The 19,065-nt window shown below is 50.0% G+C and overlaps 1 protein-coding gene across 2 annotated transcripts in view; it reads left to right on the forward strand.

The window, feature by feature from the left end:
- The window catches only part of LGR6 (leucine rich repeat containing G protein-coupled receptor 6), a 72,761-nt gene that overhangs the window by 19,899 nt on the left and 33,797 nt on the right, over positions 1–19,065 (forward strand). For both annotated transcript variants that reach the window (XM_032449289.2, XM_085526726.1), the window contains exons 2-4: positions 4,864–4,935; positions 11,970–12,041; positions 17,952–18,023. In XM_032449289.2, coding sequence (XP_032305180.2) covers positions 4,864–4,935; positions 11,970–12,041; positions 17,952–18,023 — 216 coding nt within the window. The remainder of the gene's footprint in view (positions 1–4,863; positions 4,936–11,969; positions 12,042–17,951; positions 18,024–19,065) is intronic.

Below are 19,065 nucleotides of genomic sequence, written 5' to 3' on the forward strand. Positions count from 1 at the left end.
TTTGTTTTCCTTCTGATTTTTATTTTTTTTTTTAATTATTATTATTCTTTTTTCCACGTTCAACTTTAGGTTAATGCATGCAGATCATGTATGTAATTAAATACTGTGCTCTCATGGCTTGGCATTTACTGAATGAAATGTTTTGACGTCGGCTTAAAGCATTCCAGCCCGAGTTTCTGAGGCTTCCAACTGAAAATATACACCAGCATTTTTCTCTTGTAAAATATCTCTGACTTTTCTGAATGACTTTTGTCCAATTTATGTCAGACAATCCCCCCCACCCCCCCGCCCCGAGGTTCAGCAGTGCATCTCCTCCAATGTTATGGTTTGTGTGTACATCTTGTGTTCAGGTTTTGGGATGGTATTCTGCCTTGCTGCTGTAACCCCTTAGGTGCAGCTCTCAGGATGGGCAGCCTGGTGCTGTGCTCTTTGGGTGCTGCTGTGCCCTGGTTGCTTCCCTAATGTAGTCCCCTGCTTGGAGCTCTGTTGCTGATGGGCTGGCATGCTGCATGTGACCATGATGTCTGCCAGATCTGTTCTCTGATTTCTTGCCAGACAGAGAACTAACAGGAGTAACTGTGGGTTGCCAGGTCCTCTCAAAGTGAAATAAAGCAGCACGTTTTTCTGTGCGTCTCTGGTTGATTGTAGGCTATCAGTTTCCTCTCTGCCAGCCCTGGGCTCTGCCATCCCCTTTCTGTAGGTCTGGAAGTAAACAGAGCAGGGCTGCTGACTGTGGGTGTCAGCTGCCTGGGGCTCCTGATCAGAACTGGGGGGAGCAGCTGGCAGTGGTGGACTGTGCACAGGAGACGATTGGGTAGAGGTTAAGTGTGGGTATGACTGTGCTTTATTTCATCCCTCCTGCCCATGGCAGGGGCTGGATGAGGCAATCTTCAGAGATCCTTTCCAGCCTGAGCATCCTGTGACTGTCAGCCTTCCCTTAGGCTCCCAGCTGCGCAGCCCCAGGACACATAGGGCCTAATGCACCTGGTATGCACTTGGTGCAAGCAAAGGAAGGACTTGGATGGCAGGGGTTGCATGTGCTCCTGAGATGCAGGTAGGAGGCTGTCTGCAAGCTGTGTGTGCAGGCAGCACAACTTCACCTCTGACTGCTCCAGAAGGGAATCAGATCCCAGTGCTCTGAATTGGATAGGAGCACTGAGCTGTGCCTAAATGGCGTGCTCTGAAAAACACCTTAACCTACCATAGCTGAAATAGGAGAAAAGCCTTTAGGAATACACTTGGCAACATTCAAGCTTTGTCTCTTTGGGAAGCACTCAGCACTCACTCACAGCTCTGGCCTGTCAGATGGCTTCAAAGGGTTATTTGTTCTCATTTTCTGCTCACAGAGATAGAGCTGTGCAACCTCCTCTGCTCAGCCCATGTCTATTTCCATGCACAGAGACCACAGAACACTGAGCAGAGATGGGGCAGCAGTGGGATGAGCTGGGAGAGGATTAGTGAGCACTGTATGAGAGTGATGGGTCACTGGTACCCACTGCATGGATCAGACTTCTTGTAGCTGACTGGTGCAGGGATGGGCTGAATCTCACCCTGGCCAATTGCTCTTGGTGGAACATTTATTATTATTGAAAAGCTTTGGAGATCTCAGGTAGGTCCTATATGGGGGGGGGGGGGGAGGGGTGATCTAAGATGTCTGATCTGTTTTCAAACTGTAGAGGTGGGAGTTGAAATGCATTCTGCTTTTGCCTATTATAGTGATAGGGGATTGAAGTGTGGCTGGTGCCTCCAGATATGGTGCAATGCAAATGAGCTCTTGCTGCTTTGATGTCTTTATCTCCCCTTTCTCTTTTTCTCCACCAAGGCTACCTTTAGCATGGTTTTCAACCTGTAGGCTTTTAGGAAAAAATTTCAGCTGGCTCTATGGCTTCCAGTCCCATACATTCTGCAGCCCCAAAGCAATGCAGGCATTTTGTGGTGGCCTCGGAGATCTCAAGATACAGACTAAAGGAGATAACAAGAACCTTTATGAATCACTCTTGTACAATCTGAAGAATTTATAAAACCATCATTTATTGCCTTTGGGCTTCTTTATTAAAGGTGGTTTATTTGTGCATGGCTTTTTTTACTGGTTGCTAAAGAGAGTGGCCAGAAGATTGGTGGAGATATCGCTCATCTCCAGGTGATTTCTGCAAGACAGGAGTGCTCTGTGCCTTGCAAGAGCAGGTCCAGTGATAGATCTTTCTGGGATAAGCATGGGAATTTTGGCCTGGTTTGCACAGCTCCCACAGAAATCAGACTGCAGGACCACAACTGGGAGGCTTTAATGTGTTACTGTGTAATCAATTAATCAAGAAAATACCAGCTTGTTGGCTTCTCCCCACAATAATGTTAAACATTTCTGCTCAGATGCCCGGGTGTAAGGAAGCTCTCCCAGATCAGAGTATCTGGGGTTGAGTCCATGCTGGGAAACATCCCATCAAAATCCTGGAAAATGGGAAGATATTAATAATAGTGGATTGCTTTTAGGGCTTGAAAAGATGGTCACCATTTAGGATTCTTAATAGCTTCCAGAAGGCTCAAACCTGAGGACAGCAGTCATTGTCTTCTTTGGGGTCACTTTGCTCCCTTACAGAAGTAGATCGAACTCTGTTTCCCTGAATGCTGGAAGTGTTGCTCAGTTATTTGGGCAGTGTCCTCCCGGCATCCCACCTGCCTCAGTGATGATGCCAAAGGTAAATTGCTTTGCTCTTTAAATCTCACTATCATTCCTGAACTAAAACACTGCAGTACCCATCTCCATAGCTCTTCTATAGACCATGGTGAGCAGCTACTGGAGAACCCGAAGCGTGCTGTGTGTCACGTCATTCTTTCTGGTAAAGGAGATCAGCTAATCAGTGAATGCTCAAAGGTTGTTCATGAAAGAAGGTGACATCAAAGCAAATAATTTAAGGAACCCCTGGAGGGCCAGGGGAGTTGTAAGGTCTGAGGCTGAATCACATGGGCTCAGTTTCCATGAACTGTGCCTCAGTTTTCCTGCAGGTACAAGTTAGAAATGTGTCTGATAAATGTTTAGAATGAGTTGGGGAAGGAGCGGGGGACGGTCTTAAATCATACTAATTATAGCCATGATGGCTTTGGTTCAGTGCCATTGGGAAGCATGGGTAACCTGAGCACCTCGTGCAGGGGGCCTAAAAAAAGAAGTTGCTTCATGGGTGGATGAAGGAGATGGGGAGCCACGTTTTGGTTCTGGGAGCTCACATTACTTCTCTGACAGTATTTCATACCACTACCACACAGTGTGATTGGACAGCAGAAGTGTCCTGCTTTGATTCTGTAGCTTGTGGAGAGGGCAAAGAGGTGGGTTGTTGGGAAAAGAGGACCAAGAGAGCTCTGGGATGGGATGGTAACGGCCTGTCCCACTGCACCAGCATAGCATGGTCTCCTGGACCCAAAGGCAAGTAACTGGGAGGTTACTTTGCTGAACCCAATATTTTTTTGACTTCAGTAGATGCTGAAGACTTAAATGAGAGCTACTTTGGAAAGACAAAGTCATTGGAGGACCAGAGAAGCATCAGGAGTGCCTATGGTCCACGAATCCCAAACCCCTATGTGGATGGGCCTGAAAAAGTAATCCCGAGAAGGGTTGGGATGCAATGGTTTTCTTTCAAAATGAGCTGAATGTGATTGATTGGAGCAGTCATCCCCAAACACCTGAAGAGATAAATGGCCCTTTTCACCCAAACAGGAAGCACTGCTGCGTTTACATGTGCTGGGTTGTATATAACACAAGAAATGTTACTAAGAGGAGAAGCACGAGCTTGGGAAAGCACAGCAACAAGTCAACAACATCCTGATATGAGCAATAAGTCAAACACATTCCAGCAATGCTTCAGGCAGGAATGCTGCACCTTCACACGAGGGTGGATGACCTGTGGAGCAAAATGTGTTGAGTCTGAGCCCTGAAGGTGAGCTGTGGATGAACAGGCAGCATCCAAACCTCCACAGCAGCAAAGATTTATATATTTATAATAGAATGACCCTAAATCTTCCCCACACCTTAGAAATCTGTCCTTTTCTTCTTTCTGCCCTAAGAGATGATGGGGTAGGGCCCCTTCTCATTGGCCTGAATATAGACATGAGCCCTGGGGAGGCAAGGCAGGGAGAGCAGAGCGATGGGTAAGGGTATTTCTACCCTGACATCTGGATGGCTGCTTGAGAAAGTAGCATGTTTTCCTCCTCCTGCGGTTATGTGAGTGTGTGACCAACGTGGAGGAGAGAAGGGGTCAGAATAGGTGACCTTATATGAGATTGGAGAAGTGCTTTGTGAAGGGAGCAAGCAGTGCTACCTGCATTGCCAGCAGAAAGCAGCTCGAGGTGCAAGGCTGCAGGATCTCAAGGAGATATGAAATGTTTCAGGTCTGTGTTATGTTTTGTAGCCTTTCATTTAGTGTTGTGCTTTTTTTTTTCTTTTTTCTTTTTTTTTTTTTTTTGTGTTGGTTTTGTTATTTTTGCATTGTTTCACGACGTGTCAAAACATCAGGCTGATTCATTACAGTGTAAACACGATGCACTTTGATGCAGGGAAAAAAAGATGTTTTAATGGGTGCTAAGTAGCAACTGCCCTTAGGGATTTCAAAATAAAAATAGCAGCAGCACAAACTAATATTTTAACCCTTTTTTTACATCACAGGATCATTCAAATATAGAGCATGGAGTGGTACACAGAACAGTGTGAACAGAAATACATGATGCTGCTCTCCATCCCTTTGCAGGCAGAGCTGCACTGAGATGAACTTCTCTCCACTGAAGTGCTTTCCTTAGCAGAGAAGTGGAGCGTGGCGCAGAGGGTTATTCTGTGCACGCTGCAGTGTGACTGATCTGAGAATGTCTTCTTCCCCATAGGGATCTGAGCATGAACAACATCAGCCAGCTGCAGCCCAGCGCCTTCCGCCGCCTGCAGTTCCTGGAGGAGCTGTGAGTACCCACACAAGGGGGTCCTGCATTGGGGGGTGTGTGGCTCTGGTGGGACCCACTGGCTTAGATGGGGGCTGTGTACTGGGTGGGGGTTAATGGCTGCTGTGGGGTTGAGTGAGGATACACCTTCAGGCTACATCGCGTGTGCCAAATGCCAGAATGAAAGAATCAATCCATTATGCAAAAACCAACCCCAGAGCAGAGCCAGAAAATGGGGAGCTTCCTTCACCCTCCCCTCAGGTTCCAAACTGTTGGGTTCCTTACCAATAGTGTCAATGTGATGCTGAGGCAGTCACGTTTTGGGGGGCAATAAGTGGTGCCATCCCACACTCTCTGCTAGCCATGTTTGTGTTCACAAAGCAGTGACCCCAAATCATCAGTGCTGTGTAATGAACAGCAGCCCAGCTGTGAGCAGGAGTCTCTCCCTGTGCTCATCTCTGCGCTGAGTTGTGGCTGCACGTTTGCAGGTGGACTTCTTTGAACAGTCAGCGTTGACCAAAGAGCCCAGAGGAGATACCGACATTCACTGTTCCCATAACAGCCCCAATCTCACAATGATCAGATTGCAACAGAGATTTTTATCTTCAAATGGTCTTCAAACCCATCTTCTTCATCTCTCTGTCTCTTGCATTAATTATGCTTGTAGAGACTCCCAACCTCCCCATTTCCAAGCTGGGCAGGACTCACTTTTCACCCTCCTGTAGCTCTGCTCTCATGCTGTCCTCAGGAGATGCATTTCCCAGTGTCTTGCCTCCACATTGCAACCATTCTCTTCCTATTTTGTCAACACCTGCACTGAAGTGTGGACACCCAAAGCATTCACAGATTCTCACACATGCAGACCACACTCTCCATTGTATGCAATTAATGGCTGTCTTGCTGCAAGCAATCATGTCCTGATTACACGTCGGGCAAAAACAGAACAGTCACAACCAGCAATGAATAAATATTCATAGACTCCAATACAGCCAGCTTCCCACAGCCAAAAATAATTATGAATGACACAGATCAAGAGGGAAAAATTAAACAGGAAAATCTGAAAAAGAATTGGAAGTCGTTAAAGAACCTTTCACTGGAGTTTCCAAGTGCCACAACTGCTCATTGGGAAGGCAGAGGTGTTTTGAGGAGGAAAAAATCACCGCCGTAAGGAGAAATGGAAACTGTGATGTTATGTGTCTGTACTAAGTTCACGCTTCAATCGTATGGCAAAATACAGCAGTCATAGTTATGGACATCAATCAGTTGATTTGAAACCAGGGAAGTAAGGAAGGATTGTTGTATAACACGAAGAACTAGAAGTGACCCTTTCAACAACAGCACCTGCCTGTATATGTATTATTCACAGGGCTGTCATGGACCAGCACTGCAGCTTAGCTGGCTTTTTCCCTCCAGTTTTCACTTTCCTGTAATCCTCAGAAACATCTCAAAGTCTCCTTGTCACTCCTGGCCTTCAGCACATACAGAATCAAATAATCCTGGGAGGGATGGTGGAGCACAATGAGAATTCCAGCCTTGGCCTTCTGTTAGATTGCGCTGATTGGGCTCTGATACATGATGGCATCCAAAGGAGGGATACGAAGATGGGGAAGGGTCTGCAGGGTGAGGTGTGTGGGGAGAAGCTGAGCCAGGAATTGCACTCAATGGCCCTCATGGTCCTTTCTGACTCATGATATTCTTTGCCTCAGAGCTCAGGCCACGCATTGAGGCAGTCAGTGCTCCATGTGAGGGGCAGAAAGTGATGCGATGGGGAAGGAAAGCTGCCCAAAGGACTGGGTAGGCCATGTGCTCCCACTTCTGCTGAGGACAAATGCTCTGATGAGTGTCCATCACATCCATCTTCACCTCAGCTGGGATGGAGCAGAGGCCCATAGGGATGCACAGACCCTTCCTTGTGGTCCTCCCCTCTGAAGAAGGTCTTTGGTGGCAGAGAGGTGCTCTGATGTGGGCCTCACACAGACAGGAGCTGCCCCAAGCTTCATACATCTCCTTTTTGTTTCTCTCCTTCTTTTGTTGTTGTTGGTTTTTTTTTCTTTCTTTCTTTCTTTCTCTTTTTTTCCTTTTCTTTCCTTCTGGCAGCAGGAAGAATGTTTAAAGTTGCTAATAAATTGCAGTTAATGAAGCCTGAAAAGCCAGAGCTGGGTGCCAAGAGAAACAAGAGCAATCAGTAGAGAAGGAATAGAAAGAGGATCTTGAAAGCTGGCCTGGGAATAACAACATGTTGAAATGTGTTCGCCGGCAAGGACTTTGTTACTATGCTTTGAATCCAAACATGAGAGCTTGGTGCCAAGAGGAGAAACTGCAGCCAAAGGCAGGTGTTCATTGCCATTCACCTCCTGCTCCAGGGCACAGCGGCAAGATCAGACCCCTTCCCAGCCACTGGCTCTTTCACCTGCCTCTTCTTGGGCCCCAAGGGCTGAGGAACTCACCATCCAGGGGAGTGCCATGCTGTGCATTGATCCAGGAGCAGTGCTGTGGTGTGCATTGATCCAGGAGCAGTGCTGTGGTGTGCATTGATCCAGGAGCAGTGCTGTGGTGTGCATTGATCCAGGAGCAGTGCTGTGCTGTGCACTGATCCAGGAGCAGTGCTGTGCTGTGCATTGATCCAGGAGCAGTGCTGTGCATTGATCCAGGAGCAGTGCTGTGCTGTGCATTGATCCAGGAGCAGTGCTGTGCTGTGCATTGATCCAGGAGCAGTGCTGTGCATTGATCCAGGAGCAGTGCTGTGCTGTGCATTGATCCAGGAGCAGTGCTGTGCTGTGCATTGATCCAGGAGCAGTGCTGTGCATTGATCCAGGAGCAGTGCTGTGCTGTGCATTGATCCAGGAGCAGTGCTGTGCATTGATCCAGGAGCAGTGCTGTGCTGTGCATTGATCCAGGAGCAGTGCTGTGCTGTGCACTGATCCAGGAGCAGTGCTGTGGTGTGCATTGATCCAGGAGCAGTGCTGTGTTGCGCATTGATCCAGGAGCAGTGCTGTGCTGTGCATTGATCCAGGAGCAGTGCTGTGCATTGATCCAGGAGCAGTGCTGTGGTGTGCATTGATCCAGGAGCAGTGCTGTGGTGTGCATTGATCCAGGAGCATTGCTGTGCTGTGTGTTGATCCAGGAGCAGCAGGAGCTGTGGTCTCCCCATCCCAGGCAGCTCTTGCAGCCTGGAGCACTGCTCTGTGAGGTGCAGGTCCTCTGAGCATTTGGGACACTGCCTCGCTCCTGTGTCTACAGCAGCAGGATGCTGTGACCAAGCACTGTGTTGGGGCTCTACTGCAGCTCATTAGAGAGACAAGACATTCAGTCCTGGTTCATCCAGGACTTTATGTTCCCCTGGTTGACATTGCTCCTTGGCAGAGGACAGCACTGATCATCAATGCAGTGGGTGAGCAACAGCCTGGAGAGGATTAAAGGATAATTCCTCCTATGAAGCATTCCAAAGGTCATCGCTGTGCAGTCTGGCATGGTGTGGAGGCAGATGTTGGCCAGGATATAGGTGAAGACAGGAGAATAGGACTTCCAAGGGCTTCTCTTGTAGTTCCTATAAGTGGTCCTCAAACAACCACTGAGGGGATCCTCACATGGCGCACAGATTGGAATCAGAATTCTAAACTAAAGGTTTGAAGGGAGTAAATCCCCCCTGAAAACCTTGACATAAGGGGACAAAATGAAGGTAGTCAGCATCCTGTATTGGGTTGTTCAATAAGGAATTGTCTTACTAAATCTTCCTTGGCAAATGAATCCAAACTATCTCGCGTACGAACATTCGTGTGGGTTGAAAACTGGCTGGAGGACCATAAACAAAAGAAACGAATGCCATCAATCTATCGAGTTGGAACAGGCATTTGGTGGGGGCTTGGGTAGCTGCATTAGAAACAGGCCTGCAGAGTCTTCTCCTCGGGGATGGAGTAAAGCAGTAAGACCATGTTGGAGACACCTCCAGGTGATACCGCAGTAGGATCAGCTGCAGATTCCTGCGTGGGAAGGGAGAGTCCAAGGCTGACTCTTTCCTCAAATGTACCATGTTTTCACTTGCATGACTTAATTGGCTTAATTCCTGCTTTGCACCAGCATGAGAACAAACTCAAGCACAGCATGGAACCCTTGGTCCCCCATGCACCTGGGGGATGGCACAATCTTGACATGATGACACTGTTTAGACAGGAGTGCAGAGGGTTTATCAGGGAACAGACTCTGCCTTGACAATATTAGTGCTTGAAAATGAACCAGAGCAGGAGATCAAAGAGGAAGGCTGACATGATCAGTAATGATCTGGCAAGGGGGAAATTCCACTGGGATATGGACATGTGTGTTTGTCCTGTCCTGCCAATGGGCAATGTTCCTGCCTCCTAATGTGAACGATAAGGGCATCATCATGTTGTCTGAGTGCATGACATGAGCAATCATGCCCAACAAACAGCCCTTGGGCGTGCAATGGAAGTTGTAGCATGACCAAGAAGCCCAAGATACAGGAGGGGGTGGGAGCCTGTGGTAACTGAACTACAGCAACCATGAAGTGGTAAACCATGAGTTTGTTCCAACTTGGAGTGTATTGGGAATGCAGATCAAAGCCTGGAGGAATGTTCCCAGAAATCACTGGAGGGGGAGAAGGAGGGGAACAGAATCTAAAATCCACCAAACATGCAAGCTTTCCAAAGACAGCCAGCCAACTCTGGCTCCCACTCATCTTCCACTTGCCCCTTCTCTCCCTCTTCCATCAGTCATTTTAAATGCAGTTTTCCCTTCTTGTCAATCTATCTCACCTTATAAGCTGTGGGACAGAAGGAAATGCAGGTGAATAAAGACTGCCTATCCTAAAGAGAGACCTGAGCAGGCTTGGAGCTGTGCTGTTGGTCAGATGTTCATGGCTACAACAGCAGCTCCCCATCCCCTGTGTGCTTGGGGCACAAAGAAGTTCTGCTTCTTGGTCCTTTCTTGTGGAGCTGTTTTGCTTTGGGCCTCTGATGCAAATGAAGAGCTGTCTCAAGGGAAGTCACACTGGCAGCATCACTTCAAATGTTATTGTTCCCTTTTAAATAGGAAGGAAATTATCATTTCAGTGCATTTCCTATTGAATTTTGCTTCTGGAGGTGTGTTCAGTGGGTGCCTCCCTGCCAGGGAGGGAGTGGGAGATCTGAGGGCAGTCAGAGAGTGAGAGGGACAGAAGGAACCAAGCAGTAGGGAGACTGCCAGGTGACAACAAACAGAGGAAGGGTCACACACAGAGCCTGCTGTGTCTTGGAGCTCACACGGACTGACCCAAGAACTGATGATATGGAAGCAGACATTTCTTTCCAGTTGCCGTTCCTCCTGCTGGACAGCATCACCCAAAAGACCAACACATACCTAATCTACGTTCAGAGAAATGGCACAGCTCCCTTGTCTGGGACACCTGGATACCTGGCATTGGGAAGAAGGCAAAAATAGAGGAGAGAAGATCTGGAGGCCGGAGGTGAGTTGGGAAATGGCACAGTCCCCAAGGGGCAGAGCCAAGGACAGAGGTAGCAGCAGCAGGAACATGGCTGCCTTTCCTGAAGCTGGGGATGCTCTGCCTCTAGATTAGCCCGCGGGCAGCACCCACTGAGACCTCCCACAGGTCTCTTTTTCCTCTTTTTCCTTCAAGTTCTGTTTTCTCATGGTATGGAGATGCTGCAGGCTGGCCAAGCATGTGTCCCTGCCACCCTGCTCCAAGCCAAGAGCCACAAGCTCCACGCTCCTGTCCTGCTAGTCCTGGAGGTCTCAGCTCCATTTCAGGATCCAGCAAGCAGGAATAAGTCCTGCAACCACCTGACCATACCCAGGAGCATCAATACGAGGGCTCACAGCAGCCAGGAAACAAGTCAGGAGGCACACACTGACACACCGGAGTCCTGCAGCAAGGGGGGACAGGAGCTCCAAGGACAGACAGTCCCCATAGAGGAGCTGGGACAGCTGCCTGCAGCAGGCTGAGGATCCGTGCAGGAACACCTCCCCTTCAGGCGAGCACTCTGTCTCCCGGACAACACTCCCTCCCATGTGGAAATCAGCAATCAAAAGAAGCAATTACCCCAAATCACAGCCCCCAAGTGACAAATAGCCCAGCCTGCCAGGCAGCTTGCATGCTGCAAGGAGGCAGGTTGCAACCTGCTCAACACACATTAAAGGGACGACCCTGTGCTGTTTATGCTGTCAGAGGCCTAATTACGGGAGTAATTTTCTCTGGATTCCCGAGGGGAGAGACAGGGAAGGAAAGAGCCTGGGCACCCAACGAGCCTGCTCTGCCACGGGGAGCGTGACGCCTCCAAAGGCTCAGATCCTCTCCATGACCTCTTGCAATCCTCATTGCAACGTGCTCTGCTTCCAGCCCGGATTATGCTGCTCATCCTCAGCACTTGTCTTCTTCACAGCCAAAACATCTGAAAGGAAACAGGCTTTGTCGATGTTACATGAATAATACAGCGTGTTTCCTAGTATCCGTGCCAGCCTCTTGGGTCTGCTTTGGAGTTTCTGAGAGACTGAAAGAATGGCCTGATGACAAATGATGTTCGCTGTCTCACGTGGGGGATGCGATATTGCAGTTCAAATCATGTGGACCACAGTGAGTTTCTTAGTGTGGGAAGTCCAGCCTAGACCCCCGTCTGAGCACATGGGGATCAGAAAGGAAAGCACAAACACCATCGCAATTTGGGATTAAGGATCAGGTCACTGAGCCAGTTTCACTTCTGACCTCTGTCCCCTGCTCTTTGTGCTGTCAGCCTGGTGGTCCTACTCTAATTTGTGAGGCTGCTTTGCACTCTGGCTGCCTTTCCCACCTCTTCACATTAGTCTCTTCCCCAGGCCACACTGCCCCTATCTTTGCCTTCACTGCAGAACCCCTTTTCCTTCTGTCCTGGCTTTGGGAACGGGCTGTATGGAGGGGTCACACACCAGGTGTGCAGCACAGCTTGCAGGTGTTGCTGAATTCTCCCCAGGGAGGCTGCAGCAAAATGCATCAGTTGTTAAGTGCCTGCAGACAAGGGGCTGTCATTACAAGGATGCTGATGCATTACTGGCTCTTCTTTTCACTGCAGGCGCCTCTCTGGAAACCAAATCTCCAGTATCCCAGGGGAAGCTTTCTCTGGCCTCTACAGCCTGAAGATTCTGTAAGTAATTAATTCCCCTCTTCACAGTCACCACCATCCCACCATCCCTACCCTGCAGCACCCTGTGCCAGGCACTGGCCATGCACTGGGGCTCACAGGATGGTACTTTACCAGGTGTTGCAATGCCAGTTGCTGAACACGCATGGCTGACATGCCCCTGGGTGACTGAGGAGCTGCACCCACCCCAAGGACCACCACACATCCCCAGCACTGCTTCCTCACTTGTGCTTGTGGAAATGCACTGCAGGAGAATCTGCAGAAGTTCCCCTTTTGGTTAAAACTCTCCAAATCCCCCGAGGTAATTGTCCCTTGGGGTGATGTGAACCCATACAGTCAGGTCCTGGAAACTCCGCAGCCATCGGGGCTGTGCATGAGAACTGCCAACCCCAGGTAATGCACATCAGAGTGACCACCCCACCTCCACCTGTCTGCTGGGGGAGGGCTGGGACTGCTCCCACCCTCAGGATGAAGGCCACCAACAAGTTCCTCCTCCAGGGAATGGTTCCACAGCCCAGGGCAGTCTCACTGCTCACGGAGTCACACACCTTATGGCATCCCTGTGGCAGTCCCTCAGGTCTGTGCAGGGTGCTCATCTGGGAGTCCCTCTTCCACTCTTTCAGGAACCATCTTAAAAATCTCCTGCAATAAACATTTCATCCCCAAAGGGATGTTTTGAACTCAGCCGCAATGTGAAATTGTTGTAGCCGGTCCAGTTTATACAGAGTGAGCAGGTATGAACCTGCTCCGGGATTAGAGAGCATAGGGCTGTTTACTATGTCTTCTGAAGATGTAAAGTATGAATCCTGCCCTAAATCTCAGGGCTTAGAGATTTATCCATCCCCTGCATTAGGCAACAAATCAAAGGAACTGAGGAAAAACCGCAGCTCTCCCACCCAATTTCAACAAGAGGAACTTTCTACTTCAGGAACTCAGGAGCTTTTAAAGCCGCTTTTGATCAATTTCTATTTGTGTCAGGTCCGGGGAACTACTGATGCAGAATGTAAGAGCACAGCTCCCACAGGTTGCAGTAATGAGAGCAGAGTGCTGCCTCTGTGTGATGCCTGCGTGCGCTCAGGGACAGCTCTGTGAGTGGCCCCAGTGCAAGGAGAGGGCAGAAGGGCTGGAGATAGAGCTGAGCCCAAGACTTCTGCTTCTGACAGTGTGTCCTGCTCTCAGCTGGGCTGTGCCCCGTGACACAGAGCAGCCACTGGGCTGCTATACCAACCCCTCTGGCTGCAGGGCTGCCCTATGTTCATGCCACCCCACTTCCCATGGAGGTTTGCAGAGGACTAACCCAGCTCCGCGATAAGGAAGGAAGGGTTGATGCTCACAGAGAATGTCTCATTGAGAGGAGTTCATGCTTCCAAAAAGAAGGGCACTGCCAGCCCTTCAATTTCCATAGCCTCAAGTCATTCCTGCCCAGGTTTGCAGTGTGTGTCAGGCTGCCATGTTCTCCTGCTCTAATTGCTGTGGACACTGGTGTATGCAGTTATGAGTTCACTCCAGCCAGTGAGTCCCTGCTGCCTCCAGAAACAGCATTCACCTTCGTTCATATTTTTGTCACTGTGATGGTGATCTGGGGGGTGTAACCAGGTGCTGGAGCTCTGTAAGTTGGTGTGCCTGCATGGCACAGTGTGTGCTCTGAGCTGGGGAGCATCAGACAGCCCAGCTGCATCCATATCCTGCATGGATGGGCAGGGTGTGGTGGCTCAAGCTGCTTCCTCACTGCTCCCCATCCAGATCACATCCTTGCTCCCTTGGGACCAGTAGAACCACTCCTGCAATCATGTGCTTTTCTCTGCACTTTAATCTCCAACAACAAACCACACATCTTGAAGGAGGTATCTGGAGAGGGAATCTGAAAAGGCAGGAGAGATCAGAGAAATGCCAGGATATGAGGTATTAAAAGCGAGGAACAGAGAGGAACGGCCTGTCTCCTTACTTTCAAAAGGGCTGAGGCATCATGCAGATTCCTAACCAAGCTGCTTCCATGGGAAACCAAAGGAGAAGTGGATGTGGGGAGGATGAGTCACCTGTCAGGCTGTTCCCCTGGAGATGCCAGGCTCCATCTGACAGCCAGCAAAGGCTCCAGGATGCGCTGCTGGGATAACTGACTGCACAGAGCTGGGGCTGGGCAGCTGAAAATGGGGCTGGGGGAGATGCCAGAGACCTACAGCAAGATGGACAAAGTAAAGGGACAAAGAGGCAACTGAGGTCACCTGCCCTCAGAGAAAGGTGAATGGGGATGGAAGCGATCCTTTAAGGACAAACAGTGCTGCAGTGAGGAAGGAAACACTTCTGCATACCTGAATGGCAGGACTAGCAGGCTTTGGAGGAGATGGCACCAGGGGAATTCAGGACAGAGCACCTCAGTGGATGTGCACACTGTCACGGGTTGGCCCAGGTGTGCCAGGCAGTGCATGGCAGTGCACCCAGCTGCAGCCTGCAGCTGTTTGGAGCTGACTCACTGGCTCAGACCTATTGCCTGTGGTGACAAGGGTGTCCCCCAAGGAGATGGGGATGGTAATTAATTTTAATGCAGTGTAGCCTTAGAGCTCGTTGCAGTCATGTGCATGCCCACAAGTAAACTCTTGGGCTGTTAAGGGGCCTGGTGCTTTCCCGGTCTTTCCAGAGAATTAACTTCTGTTTAAAAATGGATGGGAAACACCCTGGGAATTCCTTCCCAAACCTGCCCGTGCAGATGGTCCTCTCCCTGCCCTCAGAGTGAATCCCAGAGCTTCTGGAAGCAGGACCAGCTTCTTGGCTTTGCCTCCTCCGGCTGCTCCAGTGCACAGAAACCACCTGGAAAGTGTCCATAAAGATAGGCCTGTGCAGAAACCATATGGGGTACAGCCAGGGAAGCAGGTGTGAGGAGACCTGGAAGACAGCAAGTGAAAAGCCAGGCACTTTGCTACCTAAAAACCACCATGACACAGAGGAATGTGCCAAAGATCTCCATGCACTGAGCCCTGTGCCTGCCCCGAACCAAAGCGAGGTGAGATGTGTCCTCCTTGGCTCCCTTAGCTGAGCACAGGCTGGCAGTGATGTTCAGCAGACTGTTTAACTGATGGGAACGTTTTGCAAAAGGACTTTGTGAATGAACCTCTCCCAGGGCTCTGCTCTGCAGCACAGCCAACTCTGACCCTCCCCGTGAAGTCCAAGATCCATGCTTCAGGGCCAGCATCATTAGAACTCAGCTCCATTGGCTGCTTCTGTCCTTTGCCAAGCTACTTATCTCCTAAACTGTCTCCTCAGTCTGTGCTCCCCCATTCTTGGAGCCTTCCAGGGCATCAGAATATGTTCTTAATCCAGAAAATCTGGAAAAATGGAAACTGTCCCGTCCTTCCAGAGCTCCTCATGAGCCAACCAGACCCTCACCTCCCAGCTGACCTTCATCAGCCATCAAGCACAGGTCCTAATTGTCCACATGGCTGATCTTGTGCTGCCATGGCTTCACACCGCATCCCACCCTCACTAGAGTATCCCCCTGCTGCACAGAGGGGGTCACCAGCCTTCTTGTTTTCCTGGCTGAAGGTGCTGTAGGATCAGCAGCACTCAGAAGCAAAGCAGGGATCCCACACCAAACTTCACAGGGAAAGATTCCAAGCACAACCCAAGCCTGCCTCACCCTGAAACGTGGAAGGCAGAACGCCTGGGTGCATCTTCTTGGCTGCAGAGCTGGCACCCCAGCAGCCAGCCAGCTGCGGATGGCCCACCCCATTGCTCCATTCCACAGCAAGCCTTAACTGGCCCACGGGAGCACACAGACCCAGCACTGCCCATAGCATGCCCACACAGACACGGTGTGAGCACTGCCCAGCACCTGCCTGCACAAGCGTGCTGACCCCATGCTCCCACCCTGCCTGCAGCCACCACCCACCAGGTTTGCTCTCCATCAGCTTGTACAGTGGAGTGAGCATGACATGAGTGGCCTCGCTCTGCACAAACCCCCTCTCCTGGCTTGCTGGACCCTTCCCCATTGGTCACACTGGCCACGTCCCACCCTGAGCTGCAGTCTCTGCCTTTCGGGTGGTGCAGAACAGGCACCGGCTGGCTTGGTTTGTGAAGACACATCAAAAACATCACCCAAAGGCCACGCTGTCCCATCAGGGTCAGTTTGCAGGTGGCTTGGAATGCTTGAGGAATCCCTGGATAGGCCCTGCCTCTCTAACGTCCACAAGTTTGAGCAGAATAGACCATGGGAATGGTGCCATATCCAAGGGAGATGCTCCCATGGGGAGGGAAGAGGAACACGCCGAGGTTGGAGTGTCTTTAAGCCTGATACACAAGCTCCAGGCACAGTTGCTTTAAGCAATACCAGCCCTTTGACTGTGCTGGCTGAATCACTTTGGCCTCCCAAGATGGGGACACTGGATCATGCACAGACCTGTATCTCTGAGGGCTGGGAGTCTGCCGAGACTCTCTTTGCAAGGATCCTGGTGTGATGGGACCATTTTTCTGGTTGTTCAGGTGCGGTCTCTCCCAGTAAATAATCCTTCCATTTCTGAAATTAAAACACAGCCCTCTGGAGCACTGTGATTTATGCTGACCCCAATCAGAGCAACCTCACCTCCCCTTGTGGGTGTGCAGCCATCCTCCCAGTCAATGTCAGCTCCAGGGTGGACCCTCCAGGCCCTGAGATGTCCTTCCTTTGAGAGAGAACCATTTATCACTCTGTGTATGACATCCTTGCTGCCTTTTTGTGCTGCATCAAACTTGTCTTCTCTGCTGGTAAGAGCAGGACTGCATGCCAGAATCAAACATCTACTAAAATAAAGCTGAAGACGTGGAAGGTGATGGCTGTGACTGTAGAAAGCATCTGGATTGCTTTGGCACAACAGATTTTTGACAAGCCAGCACTGAGTGCTGCATGCATCGCTGTTCTTTCTCTGGTGCATGTAGAAAGTTCCCATTCTCTTCTAGAGATGTAATAGGAGTTGTGTGGTCTGTGTTTCTCTACAGCTTCCTTTTTAACAAGATCCTGTCTACAAATGCCTTTTTTCCAGCTTTCCTTTCATGACGGATGTCTCAGTTTCCTGCAGCAGAGCTGTCACTCTCAGCCTTTCTTGCACCAGTGCTCTTTGGGCTGCCCCATTGCTGAGGCCTTGCTCTGTCCCTTTGACACTGGTAGTAATTACGACAGCCCCTGAAGCACTAATTCGGTTTTCATGTCATCTTCAGCCACTCCTTGAAGGTTTTGGAAACAGAAACCTCAGCTATGGGAAACATCCCTTTCTGTAGGCACTGTGCCCAGCTGCCATGGTGGGACTGCCTTTCCCCCATGGTGTGTCCGTGGTGTCCCAGCTCTGCTGGAGGTGTGTGGGTACGTTCAGGACAAAACATGGCCCTGTGCAGAGATACAGTGATGGCAAAACCTGAAAACTTATGGGTGGTGCTCCAGGAGGGCAGGGAGAGCTACCTCAGAAATAGAATGGGACCAACCCACAGACTCATTTCCATACACCCTGCAGAGGTAATCAGCACTGATGCTGGAAGAAGGATGCTCTACCCAAGTACAAATGTGGGACAGCTCAGTTCACCGTCGTTACTGTGAACTAACTTCAGTGCTGCTCCACACAGGGTGTGCAGTCCCAGAAAGCCCATCCTAGTGCACCTCAAATCCTCCACTGGTAGCACTTGTGTGCTGAAAAGGTCCCTTTACTTCACACCCACCCATTGCAGCACCAGAACCCCTCCAGGACCTGACACCCAGGGCCAGCTTTGGCTGATGCCTAAGAGCCCAGCTGACCAGCACGCTGCTTGTCAACGCCCCCCCAGCTTCCTGCCCAGGGTCCGGGACAGCTTCAGAAATAAGAAGTAACTTCTGCCATTTAGTCAGAAAAAAAACTTTTGTATTCTTTATAAAGTTTTCCTTTTTTTTTTTTTTTTTTTTTTTTCTTCTAATTATAGGATGCTGCAGAACAATCAGCTGAGTCGCATCCCTGCAGAGGCACTGAGAGATCTTCCAAACCTCCAGTCTCTGTAAGTCATTAAGAATCAATGCTGCAAGCTGTGCAGTCCCTTGGGGGCAGGACTTCCCAGCACTTGAGTCATTAGTTCCTTTGTCGAGGATGTTCTGTCCCTTCTTCCTTTTCTTTTCCAATTAAAGCAAAGATTACTGTCACTTAGCATTGAAGGGAGGGTGGTTTTCATGGAAGGAACACTGTTGTGGTAAAGGATGTTGAAATTACAGCTCCCCATGTGTGCATAGTGACGAAAAGGCCACCGGAGCCAATGCACTTTTCAAGGAATGCTGAAAAATGTCCACCCAGGAGGGGCACCGTCCTCATCACTGCAGACCACAGTGGGGCAGGGACCTGATGGGCACACAGAGGAGGAGCAGCTGTCAGCACCAGAGTCTTACCCACACAAATGGCCATATTGCCAGGGTGGGAAGCACCTTAAAACACTTGTAGTTATTCAAGCACGAAGCTGAAGCTGTGATGATGCTCTTTACTCATTTAAAGTAACTGTGCTGCTGCACTCAACCAAAAATCACACAGCACTGAAACACACAGTTTGCCCAAGAAGGGGACACGTGGAAGTGTAATTGGTGTGTGCAAATAAAAAGACACTTTGCACTTTCTCCACTTCCCTGAGGACATCTGAGCACAGTGAAGGGCCCACAGCTGGACTGGTGAGAGCCCAGCACGTCTGGGAGGCACAACTCTGATGGGGGGGGGACATTTCTGCACACAAAGCAATGTGTATTGCAGAGGTTTGCCCCACCCCTGCGCCACACACTGCTGCAAGCATGACCTACTGGTGTCCATCCTGTGCTGCTCCCCCAGGGGAAGGCATTGTTCTCAGGGCTGCAGTTCTTCTAGTTCACACTTGAAATAGAGATGCTTTTCCTTCTTACTCCATTCTAACAGGGCAGTGCTCCACTGAGATGGAGGATACCCAATGTGAAAAGCAGTGTGGACAGTCTCTGTGTCTTTAGGCAGGTACAGAGCTGAGGTGCTTTGCTTGGATGTCACTGTGCTGTCGTGACTTCTCTGCCTAAACTCAGGCCAAGAACCTC

This window comes from Coturnix japonica, chromosome 38 (assembly GCF_054131305.1).
Source record: "Coturnix japonica strain WE chromosome 38, WE-NBRP24, whole genome shotgun sequence".
Lineage (NCBI taxonomy): Eukaryota > Metazoa > Chordata > Aves > Galliformes > Phasianidae > Coturnix > Coturnix japonica.